This window comes from Thunnus maccoyii, chromosome 3 (assembly GCF_910596095.1).
Source record: "Thunnus maccoyii chromosome 3, fThuMac1.1, whole genome shotgun sequence".
Lineage (NCBI taxonomy): Eukaryota > Metazoa > Chordata > Actinopteri > Scombriformes > Scombridae > Thunnus > Thunnus maccoyii.
The window spans coordinates 18,833,932-18,858,969 of record NC_056535.1 but is presented as its reverse complement, the minus strand read 5'-3'; the positions used below and the strand labels follow the sequence as shown (position 1 = coordinate 18,858,969).

Sequence of the window (25,038 nt, the reverse complement as noted above, 5' to 3'; positions counted from 1 at the left end):
AAGATTACAAATAAAAATGCTCATCTTGTGTCTGTTTGTTTTGGCATACAGTGCTCTCTAGCACCCACCAGAGGGGAGAAGATGGAATAGACTCTATTAAACATGACTGGACTGGACTGCAATGATTTTTCTCCTGACTCCTGACTCAGGGGTGTACAATCATTGGACATTGGTCAAGATCACATCAGTGATATTTTCTGAAGATCTAACTGTCCTGTTCCTGTCCTGTTTTGGTGGTTGATTAAAACTCTAATGTCAGCTACAGAATGTGTTTAAGGATGCTTTATTTTCCTAATGGTCAACCTACATTAAGGATACATTAATTTATACCATAAAGGCCAGTTTACTCCATCGTAAGGGCATCTTATAGGGCACAGTATCTCATGTTCTTCAAAGGAGGGGCACTTCACAATGTTTTTCTCCCATACAGTGCACCCACTCAAGACAGCTTTGCTGCTTGCTCTGACCTCAGCTGAGAGAGTGTATGAGTGGAGCGTCCTGTCAGTTCACCCCAGCTGCGTGCTGCTTCGCGGTGACTGCAGTTGAGCTACTCTCAGACCAAATCCATCCTTTGTTCCAACGAATATATGGCCTTCTTTCAGGTAGAGGGTTATTCAGCTGCATGCATTTTGCCCTCCACCCCATGCGAGAGACATTGAGGCTGCTTTGCCCTGTTCGCGCGTTAGCATGTTATGTTGAACGCACAATCCCCATGTGGCTGGAAAAGCCCCATCTAAGAAATGTCTTGCTAGGTGACTTTGTGGGTGCATCTCCCAAGTCTATAGGCAGACGGGAAAAGACCCTCCCACTGTGTTCCACGCACACTCCACATGCAGCGTGGCAGTGTCGGTGGTCTTGTTTAGTGGGATGAGTGTCAAGAACATATGCACAGCATCATCGTGGTCTATGCCTTTTCCATTCATACGGTTATCTCTTAAACATGTCAGGCTCCTTTTCACAGTCTGTGTTCGCTGAATTGACCCAAGACTGGTGAAAAAGATGGATGTGTGTCAGTTGTATTTCACCTGACCCCCCCTCTGGGTATGAAACACCTGCATTTTTCCCGTGCTCCTTGACGACCCAGGGAATGAGGTGTGCAGAGGGTTTGTTGTATGACAGTAGACCCCTGCAAAGTTAGGCCATGGCCTCACCCAGTTCAGTGGTATAGTATCTGCGTTGGCTGGGGCCCACTACGTCTCTGTGACTAACCTTTAGCCAGTAAGGATCAGTGGAGCTGGGTTGTCATGGCAGGGCATTCATTCATCAGGCTCCACCAACTGTACCCATAGAGTCCAGTGGAAGGTGGAGCCTGTGTGAGACAGAATGAAGGTTACGATATTGTAACCTTAGCTCTATTAGCACAGGCGGAGCCCTCCACCTACAAGCCCTGCCATTCCCACACCGCTCGCTGAAGAGGTTGTGTGATGTTGGAGAGCAGGAATGCTCCCTTTAAACTGTGGGCTCCACACATATTCAGGTAGACACGTCCTGATTGACCAGCTACATTTATGCAAACCTCTGTGGGCAAGTATGTTTATGTGATTGGAGGAGAGTATTATCCATAGAGTCCAGTGGAGGGCTCCGCCTGTGCTTATAGAACTAGGGTTACAATATCGACACCTTCGCTTTGTCCTTTGCCACCTATTTAAGAATTATATGTAGCTGATACTGCTAAATACAGATCAGTGGTTCATGCCCATGTGTAGGCCGGCTGCAGGTAGAAAGGAATCATTGATTCTACAGTTTCCAAGTGAAACCAAGCATAAATTGAAATGTTAAAATGCAAAACAACAACCAAGAAGTCTTTTCATGCATGCATTTAATAACTCTTTTCTACACTTTTTTTGTTTATAAAATATATACAGAATATTATGACAGAGGCCAACAAACATGCTAACCTGTCATAAATATACAAAGGTGATTTTCATCCACTCACCCATTCAAACATATCACAAGCATCAGTTATCATCATTTGTGACAAGAAAACACTTCAGGCTGTGTTTCACAATGTTTTGCTTGATCCTGTTCGTGAGAGATCCAAACAATAACTCTGTGGTTGAAGCTGTGGTTTATATGAGTCCAGTTTTGTTTTGTTTTTTAAATCACAGACATACAGAAATTAAGAATCTGCACAGAAATGCTGAAATGCTGTCACTGGCATGTTTTCTTTGATTTATTCCCATTTGTTGCCAAAAAGATCATTCGCTTGTGTCCATTTGCTTATTTCCATTTCAAGACAGCCATTCAGAATCAGGAAGACATCAGGAAGGAGGATTTCCGGAGTAGTGAAAAAATTATCCTTAAGACGCAGTGGATACTTCTGTCTTGCTGGTTGATACTGAGGTCTCATCCTCAACCATACCACCCATTCCAACTGTGGTGAGCATGCAATTACGGAACTGAAAAGGAGAACAGGTACAGAGGTTAGATAAGAGATCTGATCTATAAAGGGTTAATAATCAATTTATTAATCATTAATAGTTTCAACTTTTTCAAGACTTTTTTTAAAGGGTGACATATCAGAAAGAGAAATCCTTTGTTCCCTTAAAGGAGAATCAGTTTCTACAGTGACAGTTGCTACAGCTCAGCAACAAACTGACCTGTTTGTTCATCAGCACATAGATGATTGGGTTGAACAATGCTGAGCTCTTTGAGAAGAAAGCAGGGATAGCCATGGCTGTAGCTGAGAATGCAGCTCCCTTGTTAAAGAAGATCCATGCAGCAAAGCTGGCATATGGAGTCCAGGCCACCAAGAATCCAATAACCATCAGGACGCACATACGTGTCACCTCTTTCTCAGCTTTCTGGGTGGATGCTGAGTCCTGCTGCTGAGCTGCTGCCTGAAATGTGTTGAAGAGAAGAGCAGGAAGGAGGTTAGAAAGATGTGTACTCAACATCAGAAACAGCAGTCTATGTCTTAAATGTTTAATCTTCTCACCAAACTTACAAGTCTTTAGCAATTAAATTAGCAATCTAATTAAAAGTAGATTATCTAGTATTTACTGTTTTAAAGAAAGCTGATGTAATACTTTGCAAAACTGTAATAAATATTTATTTAGTGATTTTGTGCACTTTAAAGATACTTTAAAGCACAGCAAAACAGCAAAAAATACTCCTCCTTATAACAAAAGTGGGCAATGTGGGAGGTATTTATTAAAGGCAATGTACAGGTGACTTTATATATGTATGAGGATGGTAAAGTGAGGATTAACAAAAAAGCCCTGCGACCCTACATAGACTAGGACAATACTATTTATAGTAATGCACAGTTAGAAAATAAGACTTACAGCTTTGACTGTCAGCACAAGGCTTCCATACGTAAAGAAGATGGTGCCAACTGGAACACAGAAGTGGCAGATGAACATGTACATGACATATGACTCGTTGTTGTAGCTTGGGGCCAGAGTGTAGTAGTCAGGTCCACAAGAACACTGCAGACCCTCAGGGATGTACCTGTGTGTGAGAATACAGGCAGGTCAGCAGAGAGCAGCTGTTACACAATCAGTCAATACTGTACAATAAATGAGAGCAGAGAAGGAAACCTGCTGTGCATTTCAAGAAGTGCGATGAGTGTGCAGAAGAAGGACTGAAGCAAGAATGAGAGATTCAGATTGTGTCAGACTGTTCTAGGTTTCAGTTATGAACTCATTCCGCCTTGAAAACTATCTTGAGAATTACAACTTTTAGGGTTACAAGTTTTTACTAGTTACTAGTTTTGCCAATTCAAAGCATTTTAGTCAGATGTCTAAACTTCTTTCACAAAGTATAGAGTATTTGTTTTCATAAAAGATTAAAGTCTTGATCCTTGTTTGTTTGTGCGAATGATGCAATAAGGGTCTAAGTCTATTAGAGTCAGTTTGACCTTCCTGCTCATCCTTGCCCAGACAAAATAAAGCTGCAGAAACCAGTGAGAGATGTCACCAATGCAACATCCATGTTTTTCTACTGTCTGTGGTTAAAATATTAAGCCCTCAATATCTGTTTTGCTAAAAAAAATCACTTATAAGATATATATATTTCTGAGGATTTTGAGTCTGAGATTTTGTTTCTTTTTTCTGAGAAGTTATGATTTTTTTCTTCTTTTGCCCTATTTGGGGTGTAGTTTCATGCAAAGTTTCAGTTTGGTGAAGATATATTTGAATTACCTGGACCAGCCACCCAGTGGAGGGGCAGCACAAGACATAGCCATGATCCAGGTGAAAGCAACTCCAACTCCTGCGTGAGTTCCAGTGAACTTGAAGCTTCCCATGGGTTTGCAGACAACAATGTATCTCTCAACAGCCAGAACCACCAGAGACCAGAGAGCAACTTGACCTGTAAGCAAATTAAAGAAAATCTGGTTATGATTGTTGCTCGCAAAACTGCAAAATATGGAAAACATTTATTTCCATGACAAAGACAATAAAATGTTGTGTTACAAAACTAAAACCTAGTTCACACCTCCCAAAGTGGCCATGAATCCCTCAACGGCACAGCCCAATGGTCCGAAAACGAAGTAGCCATTGATGGCAGTTACAAAGGTGATGGTGAACCCAAAGCAGACCATGATCAGTCCAGCCACAGCCAGGTTGACCAGGATAAAGTTGAGAGGTTGCCGCAGCTTCTTGTTCTGAGCTGTGACCACCAGAGTCAGAGCGTTGATGGGGAAGCCAGTGCAGATCAGGAAAAACATGTAGGCAGCCAGCAGTTTGAACAGGATTGGATCTCCAAGGTAGTACTGTGGATACTCAAAAGGACTCCTCACAAGCCCCGTCCTGTTGTTCATGGGGATGTAGAAGTTCTTGCCCTCTGTGCCGTTCTCCATCTTCTTTGAATGACAGGACCGATGGGTGTAGTTTTTCTCAAAGCAATGTTGTACCCCTCTGCAGCTGATGTCAAGTGGCGTCAGATTTATACTGTTCAAAAAGGGGATTACAGGGGGATTGAGAATAAGTCTTTCGTCTAAAGCCTTGGTAATTCATCTTAACACCGGATGATCATCAACGTGTGGAAGTGCGGTTGAAGTTTGAGCTACTCAACTCTCCTTCTCTTTTTTTTTTTTTTTTTTTTTTTTAATAGGTCACACAGCATTTGTGGTTTGAACAGGGTTTGAAAATCTTTAATTTATCTGAAGAAAAATTGAAATGTCTTTGCAAATTCTAACCAACTGAAATTTTCCCTTTTTATTATAGTGATATATTGTTTTTGTAAATCATTATATATACAACACCACTGATGACCTCTTACACATTCAAACCGTTCTTTTTAGTTGCTTAATAATAAACAGACTTTAAATTTAGAGTATAGTTCATGTTTTGAATTTTTTTCTTTAATCTTTCATTTGTCCTTTGCTTGAGTTTGTATTTGTCTTTTCAAACCTTTAAGAAAACATGTTTTAGTGTTATGTTTTAATGTGTTTCTCTCATTATTCAATTATCACCTTTACTATTCATCACAGTAGTGTGAATGTTATTGAAGAGAAAAGATTCATTTTATCTCTATTTTAAGAACATAAGAAAGTTTCCACAATTATGAAAGCTGACACCACCAGTATAAAATAATATAAAACATAATTTGGATAATATATTATCCCAAAATTGACGGGGGCGCTTTAACTCTTAATCAAATTTGAAAACAAATAAAATATATAACAGTTCTACATGTACAGTGAGTACTTTAGCCAGTGTGTCCAGGCATTATTTATTTATATAGTATGGACAAATAAGTTTTAATATTTTGTTTCATAAAAAATGGTAAAGAATTGGGTTGAAAGTCATTATATGACTATGAATTATATGGACTCTTGTCATTACCGGGCAGTGTGTTGTAAGAGGATAACCAGTTTTATGACCAGGCTTGAGTGGCCACAACGAAAGGAATTTACTTTAGCAAAGTAAATAACAGACTCAACTGAGGATTAACAAGGAGTGGGGTGTAAATGTCTATAATTACAGTATAATCAGTCACTGTAATCACTGATTACAGTATAATCAGTGGTGTAAGATGTGCAGGAGTGGTGAATGTATGTGTGTGTTGTAAGGTGCAAAACCTACAAGAAACTTAGGCAACAACATAACCAAAAGCAGGTGCCTGCTGTTAGAGGGGTTAGAGAGCAGAGTAGCGGCAGCGGAGCAGCCGTGTCTTAGAGAAAACTGCCTGCTGCAGCCGGACTTAAATAACCAGGAAATACCATGGGCCCTCAAGTATTCCAGGTCACACTAACGGTCACCTGCAGAATCAGGAGAGATACAGGTTAATACCAGATCAAATCCCAAGATGACACTAGGGGTCATCACAGCAGTGTCCTTCCGTGTTTCCATAGAGTTCCTCAGTTTCTTCCAAACAAAAACTTGTGTGATGTTAAACATCAGATATTCCATGATTCTGTCTGTAAAGTATCTAAAAACAAAAAGGACATCTCTTGAGAGACATTGTGGACAACACTGCTAGGTGATTTAATTATCTCTAATACTCCCTGTAAAGTTATTTGTGTTGTAATATTAATGTGCTGTTAATAAAGTTAATTAAAAAAAACATGTCCCTACCAATATCAAAGTGTTGCTGGATTGTCCCTACCAATATTTTTTACCGATCTCAAACAATCTAGCCACTTTAACCTTATGTTAACAGTAAGATCTCTGCAGAGTTACCAGGTTTGTGTGTTTTCTGCAAAAAGTGTGCCATTATAATAAATAGTGAAAGAGCAGGATATGTGGGATACTCACCTGATGATCTTACAACTCTCAACGTTAAGCTGTATGCAGCAGCAGCAGTGGTGTAGTCAGTGAGGTGGAGAATCTGAAGCGGTTAGTATTTAGAGTATAAACGTTCCAAACGTCACAGGATTGAAAACAACTTCACTGGACAAAACTAAAATGATTTGATATTATATTTAATTTCAAGTGTTAGGTGATGTTAGCTAATTTGTGATTGTTGTAGTAACAGTTGTGCTCCAAACATTAATCTTTGAAATTAGTGGGAGAAATATTTACTATTTAATGCCATCTCTATGCTTTTCCATGATTGGATCAAGAGCAGACTTATTATTGCCAGAGGTGAAAGAGGCATTCAGATCTTTTGCCTACATGAAAGTGGTAAAACCACAGTGTAAAAATACTGTTACAAGTCTTGCATTCAAAACCTTACTTAAGTAAAAGTACAAAAGTATGAGCATTAAAATATACTTAAAGTACCAAAAGTAAAAGTACTCATTATGCAGAATGGCCCATTTCAGAAAAATATATATTATTGGATTATAATTATTGATGCATTTATGTGTAAGTATCACTGAGGTTGCAGCTGGCAAAGGTGGAACTAATTTTAACTACTTTATGAATATGTTGATCCATAAAAATACGATAATAATCATTATTTATTGGTTGATTATATTTTGTACTAAGAATCTGACTCTCCAAAGTAACCAAAAAATAAATGTAGTGGAGTGAAAAGTACATTTGCATTCAAATTGTAATGGAGTATAAGTATAAAATAACCTAATTGTTAGTTGCAGCCTTCAACTCATGTGTGATGCCTTCCAGCTTTTCAGGCTCTGTCCCACAGAGGTCCCAAGAACAACACCAAAGGTAATAAATAAGACTTCTTTTCTGGTAGTCAACTACACTTAAATACTACTTGTTTAGGTATATTTTACTCAAACAAAGGTAGAGAAGTCTGACACTGGTACATAGTGTTTTAATATACTGTATAAAGTAGCTTTCCAAGCCTGAAACTGTGATTTATTCAGCGGTGGAAGAAGTACTCAGATCTTTTACTTATGTAAAATTAGAGAATACCACAGTGTAAGAATACTCTGATACAAGTAAAAGGCCTGCATTTAAAATCTTACTTAAGTAAAAATACATAAGTATCAGAGATAAAACATACTTAAATTGCTAAAAGTAAAATCACTCGTTATGCATTTCAGAATAATATGTATAATGTCACTGGATTATTATTAGTGATGTATTCATGTGTACATCACTTTGATGCAGCTGGTGAAGGCACTTTATATAATGCTGTGTCATTTCATTCATAATAATACAATATAATTTATTAGTTCATTTATATTTTGTATTAATAATATAAACCTGCAAAGTAACAAGTAACTAAAGCTGTCAGATAAATGTAGTGGAATAAAAGTATAATATTTGCATCTAAATTGTAGTGGAGTAGAAGTATAAAGTAACATAAAAAGGAAATAGTCAAGTAAAGTTCAAGTACCTCAAAATTGTACATAAGCACAGTACTTAAGTAAATGTACTTAGTTACAGGGGCGTCGCAGCCGTGGGTGTTACAGGTGTTATGACACCCGCACTTTCACAGAAACATAATCCCACCCCCCCCACTTTTTCCTGGTAGTCATTGATGAAATGAAACTGAGTTTCCCATACATGAAAAACCCTATTGGTCAAGTTAGATTAATTGAACAACCATCTAGCCAATCACTGGCATTTGACCAACCCAGCAGGCCAGGGAAGAGTAAACAGTTAAAGTATAGTAAAGTTACGTTTGAGCATTCAGAAATAGTGCTTCTGTTACTCACTGCTGGCTGTGATAACAGATTACACCACCACTGAATAACAGATCAGACGTATGAAACAGCTATTTAACTAGATAGTAATGTAGAATTGAAGAATGAAGAGTGTAGAATCTTTTGTAACTTTGTCTTGTTATGTGATGTGTCAGTTCAGCTAAAATCATTGAACATAAATAAAATAGGCTATCCTAAATGTAAGCCAGGTGTCAAATTTGGTTTTTAAAGTCACTTCTGTTGTCGTTTTTTAAATGGTCATAGACAAAGGTGAGCATTCATATTTAAGATGTGTAACATCTGTCTGTCTTATGGCAATCTGTTGCCTGCCTTATGGTAAAGTCTTAACGACCAAATTAATGTTTATTAGCATGCTAATCGCTAATCGTGAGTTAAACTAATTGCTAATTAGCCACCATGCTGGGCGGACTTTGGCGAGAAGTTTGTACAAGTTACGTCTGTGTCCAGAATGTAAACTCACATAGTTCGTGCTGTTTTAAGCTAAATGTCAAAGGAATATGTTGCTTTAGACATCATAGTTTTACTCCTTATATTAGGGAGTAATGTGTGTTTTGCATTTAATATAAGTTAGAATGAGCTGTAGTTTGTATTGTGTATTAAAGCTAGACCACAGTAATATTGCTATTTATTATTGAGCTTAAAAAGGGCTCAGATGGTTGTAGCTGTGGCCGTTAGCCTGTGAGAGCTAGTTGCTCACTCTCTGCACTCACTAGCCTCAAATCACCTGCTTATGTGATATTCTCCTGTTAGCTTTGAGGAAGACTTCAGATGAAGAGGGACAGCTTCTTCCCTGTGAGAGGAACTGACGCCTGCTGATACAAAACCTCCTGGACAACTGTTGGTATTTAATTTCCCAATTAAAGACAATTAAAGGTCCCCTTTGGATTCCTACTAAAAGAGACACTTTTTAAAAAAAAAAAAAAATTGAAGACAGTCTAGGTTGTACTAATCCATGGACTCAGAAATTACTCTTTACTGATACTGATTTGTTAGCAGGGATCAATTTGTTTTGCATCTATAACTATCCATTTTATTTAATGGAAGTGTAAGTTTCCTTTAATTTAATGTTTATAAGGTATGTAAGGAAGTGGGATAAAGATACTCTGTGATTATCTTATGTATAATAAGGATAGCTATGCCCCAGTACAGAAATTCATACAAATAACTGGATGTAAGTAGTAAACTGCTACCAGACCCTAAATGAATTCTGCTGAGTTGTTACACTCATATGGTCTCAGTAATTATTTAATGGTAAGCTGAAGCAGTGGTTACAACTACAGTAGTAGAAAACATTGTTTAAATGCTTGGCATTCATTTTGATTTGGCATGTTGAGACTGGAACAGGGCTCGAAGGCGGGGAGTTGCCGTGCTCATGTCCCACCTCTAGAACCACCACACTTTTAAAATCGCTGCTCCACCCCTATTTAGTTACATACCACCACTGATTATTGCATATGTGTCTTTAAGACATGAACATCATTTATAAGCTTAATTAGCCATAGCTTGTCCAACTGATCTGTTTGTGACTGTCAGGCATTATTTTATTATGAAAATCCCGTCTGAAAATCCAGCCTGAGCAGCATAGAGACGCACAGACAGGTGAGCTGCAGCCTCTCAGGTGAGCTCTGATGGGGTAAACCCTACAAGTTGTTTTTTTACAGGGCTAACACACATAGAAAACCTTCAACACTCAGAGTCACAAATTACCGCAACACGCATGTCTTGTCATGTACCACCCAATTCTTTTTTTAATTTTTTAGGATAGTGCCCATGCAAATCTTCACTCCAACTTAACAGGAGAGAACATGGGACAATAATTACCATGAGTATTTCTTTGTAGCTACACTTTGTACAACCAGTAAAGGACTAATAGTGTGTTCAGACAGAACATGAAGCAAATTTTACATATGGTGCAATTACAAGCAAAGTCAATGCAAAGACACAAATAGGCTCAAATTAGCCACAGACAGTGCGAATGAACACGAATACGCATTCGCACAAGTTGAAAATGTTTCAACCTGAGTGAAAAATTTACATGTATTGCAGGGCTTTATGAATGAACTTCATGGATGCTGCAAAAAAACTGTTTCACAAATGGGTGCCTTGATATCCAAAAGGCACATACCACATAACGTAAACAAGACAAAGGGTATGTTTTTCTCTAAGACTATGGTACAACCTAACCTAATGCTGATATTTTCATAAAAGGTGAAAAAATTGACATAGTTACTGATTTTAAATATCTTGGTGTGACAATGGATCCAAATTTGAACTTTAAGAAACATGTTAAAAAAAACGGTTAAAACCATAAAGTACAACTTAGCAAATTTTAGACATATTAGAAACTGTCTCTCTTTGGACGCAGCCAAGATATTTATGCATGCTATGATTCTTTCCCACATGTCTTATTGCATCACATGTTGGGGGCAGGCTGGAGAAACAGCCATAAAACCTCTTCAGTCCTTATACAAACAAACTTTAAAAACTCTGGACAAAAAGCCAATGCATTTCCATCACTGTGGGGTACTGGAGAAATACAATTTACTGATCTTGAGATCATGACGATATTTAATTGGTTTGATCTAATTAAATTTACCAAAAGTTCTGGTTGGGGGGATAATGTCATATTCAGACCTCCTACAAGTCAAAGCCAGGCTACCGTTGTCATTGTGGGTCTGATGTGTTATATGCCACAGTTTTACATTACAGACTAGTAGCTACAAGTACTGTCAAAAGAGCCTAAATAATGTAATATTCCTTCTTTATTGATGCATTTCTGGAAATACCTTCAGCTGAAGTTTTTTTTAGCATTCTTTATTTCATCTCCAAATTTATCCATGCTGAGGTTTTGACCACGATAACATGATGAAAATAACATAATAGACTCGATTATCCAGCACTGCCTCATTGGTTAGTAAAAAATATGTTCTAGATTTGGGAATAAAAGCTCATTTCACGCGGTGCACTGAGCCCATTAATGTTAGTTGCTGCCCTTTTTACACAGCCTGTTCAAGGCGGGAATGCTGCGCCTTTATTCCGCCTCGCTGTTCTGTATAAAAGGTATGGACACGCAGTGGGGGGCAGAGTTACTATGCCAATAAGTCAGCTACGGAGGTAGTCATAGCCGGATGGACGTCTGTGTGAAGCTTCGGGATAGCTGGCATGGCTGGACAGGGAGCTGACGCTATTGTGTTACACATCATGCTGGGATGCTATGTAAAAGCACACACGGTGGCATTATGCTGGTTTTGTTTGGTTCAGTGTAAAAAAAACAAACAAAAAAAAACGAAGGTGGCTTAGTGACAGATCTGTACAAAAAGCGAGAATATATGAGATAAGAGAATAAAACAGCCTATGTAAAACTGCAACGATGGTCTGCAAGATACTGCAAGTTGTTAACATTAACGTAATGTTAGCTAGCCAAACTGCTAACACTATGTTGGCTAACGTGCCAGTCAAAAGACACTAGCGTTAGCATTAATATTACTTACCATAAGCAAAACGATTATGTTTGCTGGCTTGGTGCCGATGAGCCAAACACTTTTTTGACCTGTTCGCCTTTAATAAAGTCGTGATTACTTTTTCGCGGTTCCAGGCTATTATTGGGTGGGTTAGCCCCGCATGCCTTGCAGTAGAGGAGAGTCGTCTAATTCATTTTTTCGACACCGAGCCATTCTATTTTCCATTTTTCAATAGTTGAAGCCACAACTTTCATTGCCGTCTTATTCGTCTTAATTTTGCTTGCTGGTGGCGGTGTTGGTGACGGCCAGGGACTTAGGTTGCTTTCATCGGGTGGAGCAGTTAGAGTTTTTGTAAGGAGGTAGCGGTCCATCCTGGCAGCGAACTTCACTGCAGGTGCAGCAGGAGTGCAACACCCCTGTCAGGTATCGTAGTGTGAACAACAGCGCTGTTTGTGTTTGTGTGTTGAAATTGAAATTAAATGAATTGAATTAAAATGAAATGATGGCATCATGTAGAATTAGGATATTCACCTAAACTGGTAAATATGAAAAATATGAAATTATTTTTTTCGAAATTTTGGGGGCAATTTTTGTCCCTTGATCACGGTTTTTAGGGGCATTCTGAGATTTCTTGGGGTATTTTTGCCCTTGCCCCCCGTTAATTTCCGACGCTGTTTACATTATTTCTAATTGACATTGTGGGTGTTTGTGATGTGCTGTGTGTAGCTTTGTATTTTGTATGGTGTGTTCTGTGTGGGTTTCTTTTGTTTGTTTGTTTGTTTTTTTGGGGTGGTGGTGGTGGTGGGAGGGGGGGGGGGGGGGTTGCTTTTTACTGTTTGTTGTTATGCTGTTGTATGTTTTTTGTTGGGGACTACAAATGCAAATTAGCTTCAAGCTAACTCTGGTGCAGTGCATCTTTAATGTTTCAAACTGCACACTGTCCCATTCAATAAATAAAAGTAGCTGAATCTAACTGCAACATACTTAGAATCAGCCCAAGTCAGGGACCAAAAAAAGGCAAAAATGCCTAAAAAAAACTAATTAAGTAGCAGATGAGCTTCACTTTAAATTACTGTAAAGTTATACATTCTTCATAACAGGTGTGTTAAATGAAACAGACATATTTGGATGCATGCATTTATTTACCTACATTTATAATGCCATATGTATTTATAAAATATATGTACAATCAGCCAAGAAAATCAATTCTGGCCCTCACAAAATAAAGATTCTATGAAGCAGAGCAAAACAATTGCTGGTACATTTTTTATGAAGATGATGATGGTTGAATTTTTTTTTTTTTAAATCCTGTCACTAATGGGGCTAACTGGACAGATAGCTTGCCAGATATCACAGCACATTCAAGCTTTTCACTGTTGTGAGAAGTCATGATGATGGTACCTGTGATTTAACCGCAGAACTTCTTGAAATAATGCTCCACTTTATGTAACATGAACAAGAAATGGCCCTGGTCATCATAAGAGAAAACTGGTGCTTTGCATGTGATGCACTCTCCACATACTGTACAGTGTGAAAGGTTTTTAGGTGACTTGTAATATCCTGCAGTATTTCTTGGAGTCACTTCTGTATATAACCAACTGATAACACTGTGTTCAAATGTTTTTGGTCCATGTGAAAAAATCCTTTAGAGTTGTTGAGATTCGTCTTTGCTTAGGAAACAGAGAAAAAGAAAGGAAGAAAGGAAAGAAAGTAAAATGTCCAGGTATATGAAAATGTCTCCATATTTAAGATGCAGTGGACACTTCTGTCTTGCTAGTTGATACTGAGGTCTCATCCTCCACCATGCCGCCCATCCCAATAGTGGACAGCATGCAGTTACGGAACTGAAAAAACAGAGTACATTGTACAATTAGAAAATGAACAATCATTAAACATTGAACAAAAACAATAGAAATAGGATAACACTTTATTTTAACCCCCTGTTTTAGCATTTATAAGCAGTATACATATACTGCTTGTAAACAAATGACTAACAGATAATTTAATATAAGACAGCTGTTTATATTTTATATGGATGTACTGTGTATAACTATGAAATATGTAATATTTTAATTATTAATTAAGTGCTGTTAAAATATATATTTTTAATGCAATATTTATCTATTTATTTTGTCTCTCTGCAACAACTGAGCAAACTCCATCAGCTGATGAAGACCACAACATGCTGATGAAATCCTTGTGTAATTTATAGTGAATCTTCAAGTTTAACATGTCTTTGCACATTTTTAACACATTTATAAATCATTTTCTCTTCTGTAAATGACTTTTATAATGCACTGTATGGATTTTTGTCATGTATGAAATCATATATCATTAGATAAGATTGCAGCTATGATATACTGTGTTATCATTAATTCACTAACACTTTATACACACTTACGGATGCTTCACAGAGAAGTTTTAATTGCTGACAAGTACATTAATAACCACTTAATATGTGCTAACATTATACTGTCGAGTCTTAAAAACATTTCATCAAATGTTTATATAGTGCTTAAAAATGGTAAATAGGAGGTTAAAGTAAAGTGTTACCAAGATGGTAAATACCGTACCTGTTTGTTCATCAACACATAGATGACTGGGTTGAACAATGCTGAGCTCTTTGAGAAGAAAGCAGGGATAGCCATGGCTGTAGCTGAGAATGCAGCTCCCCTATTGAAGAAGATCCATGCAGCAAAGCTGGCGTATGGAGTCCAGGCCAACAAGAATCCCAACACCATCAGGACACACATACGTGTCACTTCCTTTTCAGCCTTCTGGGTAGATACTGAGTCCTGCTGCTGTGCTGCAGCCTAAAAATTAGGTCATCATCAGTTATTGTCTGCATTGTGCACCAAGCATGATGAATGTTTTCTTCACATTAAATCATCAATCTATATTTTGGACACGTACAGTATGTTGGAAATACTGTGTAGTGCTGATATGCTTAAAAATTACATTATTTTAGAGTAAATGTCTCTTACCGCCTTCACTGTGCACACTAAGTTTCCATAAGTGAAGAAGATGGTGGAGACAGGGACGCAGAAGTGGCAGGTGAACATGTACATGACGAAGGATTCGTTGTTGTAGCCTGGGGCCAGAGTGTAGTAGTCGGGTCCACAGGAAACCTGAATACCCTCAGGAATGTACCTGTGATTACCAAACATACAATGTGGGATACATAATATAATATGTTTACATTACGTTTTGTAATTTTGTGTCTATCATTATCAAGCACATCAGAGTCAAGTGGAACTATAAATATGTGTCGTGTTATACATGTAAGCCACTGCACAGTGAAAATACTAGGATTTCTCAAAGGATTGGAGGAATTTTAGTATCAAATAATTCAAAGCTGGAAGGTAGCGGCACCAACAGTCACCAAATGTCACCAAATGTCACTTGGAAAAAGTTCAGGTGTCTGGAGCCAGAATTACTATAATATTTGTTCAAGAAGACAGGAGGAAAGGGTTGAAACTGCCCCTTTTCCAATGGTATAATAATCAATAGGATTTGTGGGGTGCATTGATTGCAGCAAATGATAATCCTCCAGTAGAAGTATTGATTAAAATCAGAACAAATGAACCATATTTTGGTATAGTTGTAACTTTGGCCCTTTGCAGTACATATTTATGAACATGTTTGTGCTCAGGTGGATTCAGGAAAAGACTTTGTGACTTTTTTGGTAAATATGACACTACAAAATTAAAGGTCAGTGTCATTTGATCATATGAAGATGTACTTCACGCATCAACGGTTGGCTGCTCTAGTGCAGTAATTAGAGACTAAAATGGATTTTAGAAAGATATTTCTGCACTATTGAACCCAGCCACACCCATTTTCATGCCCATGAAGTAGCCACATTTTTCAAGCATGTCACTACTGGAACATGCAGATATTGAGCTTTTTCAGGAAGATTTGGATTAATGGGTCTTTTAAGACTGATTTTGGGACAAACCAACTCTATAAGGTTGGAATTTGCTACTTAATTACTGCTTTAAATATTTTTTCTCCAATACTTTGGAGCATGAAATATTAAGTTAATACATGATAAATCTCATGTTTTGGTCAATTTGTTTACATTTGCATATTGTTTTAATTAAATGAATAAAATTAGATGTTTTGTTTCAGCTATGCAGTTTTGAAGTTTGAAGTCTGTAGTCATCATCATAAATTAACTTTAAATTACATTTCTTTTTTTTGTTTTTGTTATAACCTGGATCTTATTCTTATAGTTTGGGCCATGATCCTTATCTGCCATGTTAACTTTTGCTCACTAACTTGATTGCAGCAGTGTCACTAGAAAAAGAAGACCAGCAGGGAGATCGAGCAGTCACATGACCAGACAGGTTGTACCCAAACCTTCAGTTTAAACTAGCTGTCTTAACCACTTAATTTGAAAAAAATCTGCAATAAGTAAACACACCCAGACTATGTCTTATAATTATCTAATATGTGGATGTAAAGTATGGTCAGTCAAACTTGAACTAGGAAGGCGGTGTCTGCAAAATCTAACAGATGTTTACAAAGGACTATTTGTGTAAAAGCTTAAACATCGGGTATTGTTTCTTCTAATTTGGTGGTGTAGATAAAATGGTTGCGCTGGGTTTGTTTACAACCTCTCAGATCATGTGACCATTTACATATGTTACTAGCCCTACTGGTCTCCTTCCAGTAGTGTCACCTCATCACCACATCTGATTGATCAGGTTGATGAGTAAAATGTTCACAAACCAAATAGGAAGAACATTTTTCTAAAGAATGTTCAAATCATGACCTCTCCATTCTCCATGCTGCTGTCCATGATGCGGACATGGTCATATTATCCATTTTGGGGGGAATTAGCTCATTACCTTGACCAGCCAACTAGAGGAGGAACAGCACAAGACATAGCCATGATCCAGGTGAATGCACATCCTGCTGAAGCGTGGGTGGCTGTAAATTTGAAACTACCCATGGGTTTGCAGACCACAATGTATCTCTCAATAGCTAGAACCACAAGAGACCAGAGAGAAACTTGACCTGTTGATAAGAAAAAGAACAGAAGTTGTGGTGAGAACCTTCAAATCCTGCCATCTGTTATAACAGCTTACAGCTTTGACTTCAACTAGTATATTCATGTGAGTCAGTCATGAAACTTTACTAGACAATCAGTAGACATAAATAACATATATGTATGTAATACTGGCAAATAAACATACAATTTCTTAAGGTTTACCTCCAATTGTAGACATGAATCCTTCAATAGTACAGCCCAGGGTTCCCATGGAGAAATAGCCCATGAGGGAACTATAAAAGCAAACTGTGAACCCAAAGGTGACCATGATCAGTCCAGCCACAGCCAGGTTGACCAGGATAAAGTTGAGAGGTTGCCGCAGTTTCTTGTTCTGAGCTGTGACCACCAGAGTCAGAGCGTTGATGGGGAAGCCAGTGCAGATCAGGAAAAACATGTAGAAAGCCAGAAGTTTAAAAAACCATGGATCTGCCAGATAATATTGTGTATAGTGAAAAGGACTCCTCACAAGCCCCGTCCTGTTGTTCATGGGAACATAGAAGTTCTTGCCCTCCGTGCCGTTCTCCATTTTTGCAAGTTAGGATTTGGCTTGGCAGAGTGGGTTAACCCTGGAGTACTGTCGAGGCAGCTAAGTACAGGTGATACTGCAGCTATGGTTATATAGCCCTCCAGGGCGGACACACAATGGGTCAAGAAGATAAGCAAAGAGGATCTGCATGAGAAATCAGCCTATAATCTTTGGCAACAGTATAATCACTTGTTGCCAAAGTAGGGAAGAGGTTTTTTTTTTTTTCCTAAGGATGTGTTTCATCTTTGGAGTGAGCAATGTAACCGAATTGCTTGTCCATTTTTTCTTCAAGTTGTTTTGTAAGGTACATTTGTATTGCTATTGTTTTATTCCAATATTGAAAATGGACAAAATGGAAAAATGCACCAGCAGACCAGCAGATAATCTTTGCTTGTTAGCACAAATTCCTGTTTATCCATCTTTATATCTACTTAAGTATGTGATGTGCTTTGAAAGAACTGCACTTCAGACATGAGGAGAGTGTTTTAAATTGAATAAAGAACTTAAAATTAAACAAAATATATTTATTACTTAAACACCATTAAAAGAATACTCTGTCTGAAACCTATAATTTGATTAGTCAGCTATCCATTTAGTTTCGGTGCAAAAAGCAATTTCTTAATAGGATTTCAGAGAGCTGGTTAGTTTGCGCAGTAAAGCCGCACTGCAGCTGCAGTACTGCTGATAGATAGGAAGGTGGATAGATAGATAGATAGATAGATAGATAGATAGATAGATAGATAGATAGATAGATAGATAGATAGATAGATAGATAAGAGCAGTTTGAGCTCAGCAGTATTTTTCCACAGATCCACAGGTATTGAGTCAGAATCAAAATAAACAAATGTTCTGATATATTTTATGGTGCTAATACATTTTATATTTTGTGAACCAGTCATTCATGAATTACAATAATTTAAATGTAAAAAAAAAAGTATTAAGATGACTAGATTTTAGCCAGGCTCTGAGTCAGAATGGTGAGCTCATGTGGTATAACATCAAGATAAAGTTGTACTTCATCTACATAACACTGAAATGAAATACTGCTTACATTAAGGAATAACGTTTGGTCCACTCAAAAGACTGGCTATGGGTGCAGTTTCAGTGCTGTTAAAGAAGTATTAAAGATGTAGTTCAACAGTTCAGAGCAAAGAATATCAACATATACAATATAAACAGCCAAAAGCATGATGTTTCTTGGTACGGCTAAAAAGCACTGCACTTAAGAAGGCAGAGGGGAGGGGCTTCTCACACAACAAAGTAACAATCTAATGGTCACCTACATGTCACTGACTAATTAAACACATACAAATAACAATAATACATAATAAATAAAATAGTAAAAATAAATAAATAAATACTGTCCATTAACCATCAAACAGAATAATTCCTCACTGAATATACCATTAACTGTTCTCTTTATGGCATTATCCTAAATACATAGCAGCACTATTAGAGTGAATACAAATATGTCAAATATTGTGAATATTGAAATAAACTCCAAAAGCAGTAACTGTTTCACAAACACAGCCATAGATGTGTGCAGACTGTATTTCTGGTACTGAGGGTCGAAAGGCCAAGTATTGGAGGCTAGAGGGTTCATCCAGTAAGCAGATTACTGTTTGATCAGGCAAAACAAAAACAACGCCATGGTCTAATGCAGGAGCAATGTGTGAAGTCTTTCTCTAGTTGGGTTAAATTTAAAAAAAAACAACCAGATATTTGTCATGATTTTCTCAGCTCTTGACCTTCAATAAGAGTGCTACATGATATGATGATTTAAAATAATTACTGTAGTATATATAGATGTAAAAAAAAAAAATAATAATAATCTAATTATTAATAGTGTCTAATTATCAAGGTATTTAAAGGATCTTTCTTTTGCTCTTTAATGGAAGTCTATGGCAACCCATTGAGCTCTCAGTTTTAATAAAAATTGGCACATTATTACACAAGACAACTACGATATGGTTAGGGATAGGTTCACTGCATGGTTCGCACACCAGGCTTCAGAAACCTGTGCACACACCTGAAAACCTCTAAAATTATGTAATTATGGCTGGCACATGGACCTGGCACATGCCCCTTGAAATGGACGATGGCACGACTTGCATAAATTCAATACACACTAATTGTTGTGGAGACTGTGCAGCAGATGGCACAAAGGTTACTGCATGCACCATGCTGAGCCTATTACAGAAAGATTGTGGGTATTGAAAATAATCTTATGGCTTATTACAACCGTAAAAAACAGACAAGCAATTCTGTTGTTGCTACTGCTTTATTCCATTCAGACATTAGCCCTGCGTTAACAAACACCCTCTCATTTATTTGAATGGGGGCAGTCCAGCGGTGCAATGCGGGTGCAAATGAAGAGTGCTCTGGCAAAAACACAAAAACAAAGGTGTCACATCCTGCCTGGACTTTGTGTGTTTTTTGGACTCTGTGCTTTTGTGTTCTTTGGGGTTTCCTGAGTTGCATTTCTGTTGAGTCCTTCGGGGGGGTATTCCATCAAGCTGGCAAACGGGATAGCTTGGCTTATTTCGATAAGCCTCGCTAATTTAAATGAGAGTTCCGCTCCATCTCTGCGGCTTATATGAGTCCCAGCTCAGTAACCATAGGAAGATAGTTAGCAGAACTAGCCTGCTCCGTGGCAGGCTAACGGTCAAGCTTAATTCAGCTGCATGTCAAAGAATGTCCAACGGACGGAAACACTCTCAAAAGACGCTTCCGTCATGTGTCTTTTCGCACTCGCATCACTTGTCTGTGTTCAGGAAACATAAAATAGAAGAACTGTGAGGGACATTTACAAAGATACTTAAGTAAATCCCCATTTTATTCGTGGTCACTTCTGTGTTGGAGTGAACCCTTTTATTTAAAAGCTTAGCATTTATAATTTAAGAAATAAAAGTGTGCCAGCGTTATTTTTGAAGTTATTTATTTATTCATTCACTCATTTTGTTCAAGCTGTGAAGACAAAAAGAAAATTAAATAAAGTCCAAACCATGACCTTCTGTTGTGTTTGAATGTACAGTGGTAACTGCTTATAGTGATCACAGTTACAGTGATCAGCTGTTTATATGGCTCAAAAAGCTCTGAGACAGAATAATTCATATACAACATTTATGCTGTTTAAATAAGTTACCTATAGAAATCAAGTAGTCCGCCTACAGTGTTCATTTTCGGTCTCTTCATACATGACAACATATGGAAAAACATTTTAAACTACGCAAATCTATTTTTGTACTTTACTCCCATGATAAGCGGCTGCTGCTGCGTGAACACTGAAATCATGACGGAGACAGGAAGTCAATTTCTGTCAATGACAAACATAGTCTCCTCGAAGCTTATGACAATAAAAGGGGGGGGGGGGGAAATTTGAGCAACATTCACCGCTATCTTCGCCTGTTCTGCTGCCGGGGAAAATAAGGAACTTGTCATTGGCAAGAGTCAGAACCCGCTGCTTCAAAAATGCGCACAGTGCGTTTGAAACAGTTGTACTGTATTTTGAAACAGTCAATAAAATTCAGTAACTTTATATTCATGTAGGCTAATAAATATATTCTGCATGACAATTTAAAGAAAAAGAAAAGGTTATGATATTATAGTGATTATATATATTTGACCCAGACAGACATGATCACAATAAGCGGTTTCCACTGTATTTACATCCTTCTCCAGTTTCTTTATCTCCATCTGCAACTTAATTTTTAACTTTCATTGACGCTTGTAAATGGACATTTTGTGCAAGAGAAAATGTGTCAAAGAGTATGATAATGTTGGTAAGTTGGCTCTCTTAAGTTGCCTACAACATCATTTTAAATATACATCTGATATTATATAGCCTAGTGATAATATAACCACTTCACTGATCTGAATGCTCATTTATTAACAAATAAAGATAAAACCATGACAAGCACTGCTCTTCACTTTCCCCACACAGACTCATTAAGCCAGATGCAGTGATTGAACCGTCAGCCTTCTAATAATAAGTTCACTCCTCTAACCTTTAGGCTATCACTATACACCTACAGATATGCATTTAATCTATCATCAATTTTGTGCCAAGCCATCTCCTTCACCTTGTTAATTGTAGCAGTATTCTCTTTTTTGGTGAAAACTCCTTTATATTCTTCATATAGTTTCATCAGCAGGTTTGTTCTGCTGCGGAGAAGAACACCGCTCTAATTTTCTCTTTTTTTTGCGACATAGTATCGTCTTTCAGACAATCGACCATTCTGGGCTGCTTATGTACTCCATACACGTGCACACTGCAAGCTTATTCCAGCCTGGCTTGAGTTAGCGTTGACTAGACGCAGCTAGCCTGCGTTAGTAGAATGGCTTGAGCCTCAAATGAATGTTGACATTAATTCTAGCCAGGCTTTTTCAAGTAAGGGCAGCTTTCTTTAGCTGCATTGATGGAACAGCCCTCTGCACCCCTCCCTGGCCTGTTTTTCTCTCCACAACTGCCCTGCAATTAGACTCGGTGACCCTGCCCCACACTGTTTTCCCCACACCTGCCCTGTGTTAGCCTCATCAGCCCTGCCCTTCTCCCTGTGTTTCCCCAGCCAATCAGCTCCCTGGCTGTTCACTCCCCTCTCCTGAGTTCTCCACCCATCTCCCCACCTGCACCTCATCTTCTCGTTAGTTCAGTTACTTTTTAAGTCCTGGTTTTCTGTTCAGTCTTTGTTGGATCTGTCCTGTCCTGTCCTGTCCTGTCCTGTCCTGTCCTGTCCTGTCCTGTCCTGTCCTGTCTTGTCTTGTCTCAAGATTATAGAAGATTTTTGTCAACTCTGCACTCTGGTCTCTGTATTTGGATCCATTCCTGCTACTCCACATGACAAAAGGGGACTCTGGCAAATAAGTGGAACCTGGCTCAACTTTCATTGCAATGCAATGTAATATCCATCTGCTGCAGTGGGCAATCATCAGCATCTAAGAGCCCCTACCTACACAGCTTCCCATGTTGTTTTCTTGCAGGGCTGTTATAGGTCTGAATCCTCACTGATATGGTTAGGGTTACACAACTAGGCAACACTTGCTTAGGGTTATGAAAAGATTGTGGTTATGGTTGATTAACCCTAATAGCCAAGTGACTCTGATTTCCTACATGAAAATCTGATGTGCTACATGCATACATACAGATGTGGCCGACATACCCTTAATTAATGCAAAAATACCCTTGCATTAATTAAAATAATGCACCATTCACCCTGAACAGTGTTAAAATTAAAAGATATGTTATTATCAATGCATGTCTATGTTTGTTTTGCAGTGGAACAAAACAAAAAGGTTGTGAAAATAACTGAATTCATGCTTATTCTACAAAGACATTCTAAAATCGCCTGGACAGAATTATTGGTACCCTTTAGAAGTTGTAAGAAAAAATGAATTTGTAGTGATACTTTAAGCAGATTATTGTGTTTTAATTAGTATCACAGGTGTTTTTAATCTTATGTTTTGTGCCACTGTTTGCATCACATTGAACATGGAAAACAGAAGGAAAACTAGAGAGTGGTCTGACATTAGAAAAAAGGTAATAACCAAGCATGGTCAACATAAAGGTTACAAGACCATCTCCAAAGAGCTTGATGTTCCTGTGACCACTGTTACCAATTTTATTAAGAAGTTTAAGGCCTATGGAGCTGTAGCCAACATCTCTGGATGTGGTTGCAAGAGGAAAACTGGCACAAGATTGAACAGATGATTGCTTGAATGGTCAAGAAAGAACCAAGGTACTTGCTGATCTTCAGGTTCAAGGTACAATAGTTTCAAGTCTCACCATCTGTCGCCGTCTAAATGAAAATGGGCTCCATGGTAGAAGATCCAGGAACACCCCACTTCTAAGAGGAAGTCACAAAAAAGCCAGACTGAACTTTGCCAAAATGCTTGTTGACAAGCTGCAGTCTTTCTGGGAGAATGTGCTTTGGACAGATGAAACAAAATTAGAGCTCTTTGTTAAATCACACCAACCTTATGTTTACAGAAGAATAAATGAAGCCCTCAAAGAAAAGAACACTCCATCTTTCATGGGATTGAAACATGGAGTAGACTCAGTGATGTTTTGGGGTTGTTTTGCTGCCTCAGGCACTGGATGCCTTGAATCTGTGCAGGGCGCATTGAAATCAGAAGACTATCAAGGCATTTTGGAGTGAAACATACAGCCCTGTCTTAGTCACAGGTAATGGGTCTTCCAGCAAGATAATGATCCCAAATATACATCAAAAACACTCATGAGTGCATGAGAGGAAAACGTTGGACCATTCCTAAGTGGCCTGCGTGAGTCCTGATCTGAATCCCATTGAACCTCTGTGGAAAGAGCTGAAACTTGCAGTTGGGAGATGACACCCATCAAACCTGAGAGAACTGGAGCAGTATGCTCAAGAGGAGTGGGCCGAACTACCAGTGGAGAAGTGTAGAAACCTTATTCAAAGTTACATAAAGTGCTTGACTTTGACTGCAGTTTTTTGCCTCGAAAGGCTGTGCCACAAAATATTAGGTTAAGAATACCAATATTTTTGGCCATTTTCATTTCTTTTATTGTCTTAAATAATATGTTAAGTAGTAAATCAAAAGCAAAGTTTCAGTTATATTCAATGTGAAATAAAGAATAATGGATACCATATACTTCTATCAGTTTCAACTTAGAGAAAATTTAGTTTTTTTAAAAAAGATGGAAGGGTACCAATATTTTTGGCCACGTCTATACATGACTCCACACCCTTCCTTTTCGCCTCACTACATGGACACGCTACTTCCTACATTGGCACTAAACACTGGCATTGGATGAAAATTGTACGTAACGTAACGTAATTACTAGAGGTACTGTACTTAGCTGGTAGACAAGTCTTCATTGTACCTGTGTGTGATGTACTGTGCTCTTTCACATAATTTTCTGTCTTAAGAGAATTATGAGTTAGTAAGATAATAAATTTCAAGATCAGCTATGGTTTTGCGTGGTTTTCTTGTTTATCCAGGGTAATGAGTCACACAATAGGTCAACAACAGGTCCTTTTCTTCACTAACAAAGCTGTAGGCCTACTGAACTAGACTCCCTATCAAGACAGACCAACTCATCTAAATCCTGTGATAATCCACTTACTGAGGTGTAAAGCCAGGCTGAAGAGCATCAGTCATTGAGCAATTCTCAACCCCCTACATGGAAAGTCAGGTTTACAATAGGCTAAACAATACTACATTTTTTTGTTTGTGACGTTCAGTTACAACTTATATGAAAAATAAATATTAAATGAAAAATTGCCTGCGATGTGGTATGTAACAATTTCCCTTTCTCTCTGATAAAGTTGTTCATGGTACTATGGTTGTTGTTTTTTCATGTCTGGATGTATGAAATATGACCAGTGTGCTAATAACACACAAAGCACAAAAGCTGCTTTTTCCTTTGAAAAACAGTTTCGTGGTTTTCTAAGGAGCGATTAAAAACTACTTTCACATCCATTTCTTG

At 38.0% G+C, this 25,038-nt stretch overlaps 2 protein-coding genes across 5 annotated transcripts; both read right to left on the bottom strand.

The window, feature by feature from the left end:
- Nucleotides 1–1,818: 1,818 nt before the first annotated feature.
- On the bottom strand, nucleotides 1,819–12,481 carry LOC121894175 (green-sensitive opsin-like). 4 transcript variants are annotated; one of them, XM_042406589.1, is made up of 6 exons: nucleotides 12,022–12,481; nucleotides 4,441–6,777; nucleotides 4,146–4,314; nucleotides 3,288–3,453; nucleotides 2,601–2,840; nucleotides 1,819–2,399 (listed from the first exon to the last, which is right to left on the bottom strand). In XM_042406589.1, the coding sequence occupies exons 2-6, from the start codon at nucleotides 4,802–4,804 to the stop codon at nucleotides 2,301–2,303; spliced, it is 1,038 nt and encodes a 345-aa protein (XP_042262523.1). In that variant the 5' UTR covers nucleotides 4,805–6,777; nucleotides 12,022–12,481; the 3' UTR covers nucleotides 1,819–2,300. The 4 variants fall into 4 exon arrangements, with proteins under 4 accessions (XP_042262523.1, XP_042262526.1, XP_042262524.1 ...); XM_042406592.1 differs by having other exon boundaries at nucleotides 4,441–4,895; XM_042406590.1 differs by lacking the exon at nucleotides 12,022–12,481 and having other exon boundaries at nucleotides 4,441–4,895; nucleotides 6,033–6,911.
- A 663-nt stretch (nucleotides 12,482–13,144) lies between these two features.
- LOC121894174 (green-sensitive opsin) lies at nucleotides 13,145–17,952 on the bottom strand. The gene is made up of 5 exons (XM_042406587.1): nucleotides 17,210–17,952; nucleotides 16,845–17,013; nucleotides 14,976–15,141; nucleotides 14,565–14,804; nucleotides 13,145–13,835 (listed from the first exon to the last, which is right to left on the bottom strand). Exons 1-5 carry the CDS (start codon nucleotides 17,571–17,573, stop codon nucleotides 13,737–13,739), a joined length of 1,038 nt encoding a protein of 345 aa, XP_042262521.1. The 5' UTR covers nucleotides 17,574–17,952; the 3' UTR covers nucleotides 13,145–13,736.
- Between the last annotated feature and the right edge of the window lie 7,086 nt (nucleotides 17,953–25,038).

Coding starts and splice junctions, on each gene's coding strand:
- LOC121894175 (XM_042406589.1), bottom strand. CDS start 4,804: ATGGAGAACGGCACAGAGGGCAAGAACTTCTACATCCCCATGAACAAC. Junction 3,454..4,145: donor CCACTGGGTGGCTGGTCCAG/GTAATTCAAATA, acceptor TCTCACACACAG/GTACATCCCTGAGGGTCTGC. Junction 2,400..2,600: donor ATGTGCTGATGAACAAACAG/GTCAGTTTGTTG, acceptor TCTCCTTTTCAG/TTCCGTAATTGCATGCTCAC.
- LOC121894174 (XM_042406587.1), bottom strand. CDS start 17,573: ATGGAGAACGGCACGGAGGGCAAGAACTTCTATGTTCCCATGAACAAC. Junction 17,014..17,209: donor ATTCATGTCTACAATTGGAG/GTAAACCTTAAG, acceptor TCTTATCAACAG/GTCAAGTTTCTCTCTGGTCT. Junction 14,805..14,975: donor TAGTGTGCACAGTGAAGGCG/GTAAGAGACATT, acceptor CCTAATTTTTAG/GCTGCAGCACAGCAGCAGGA.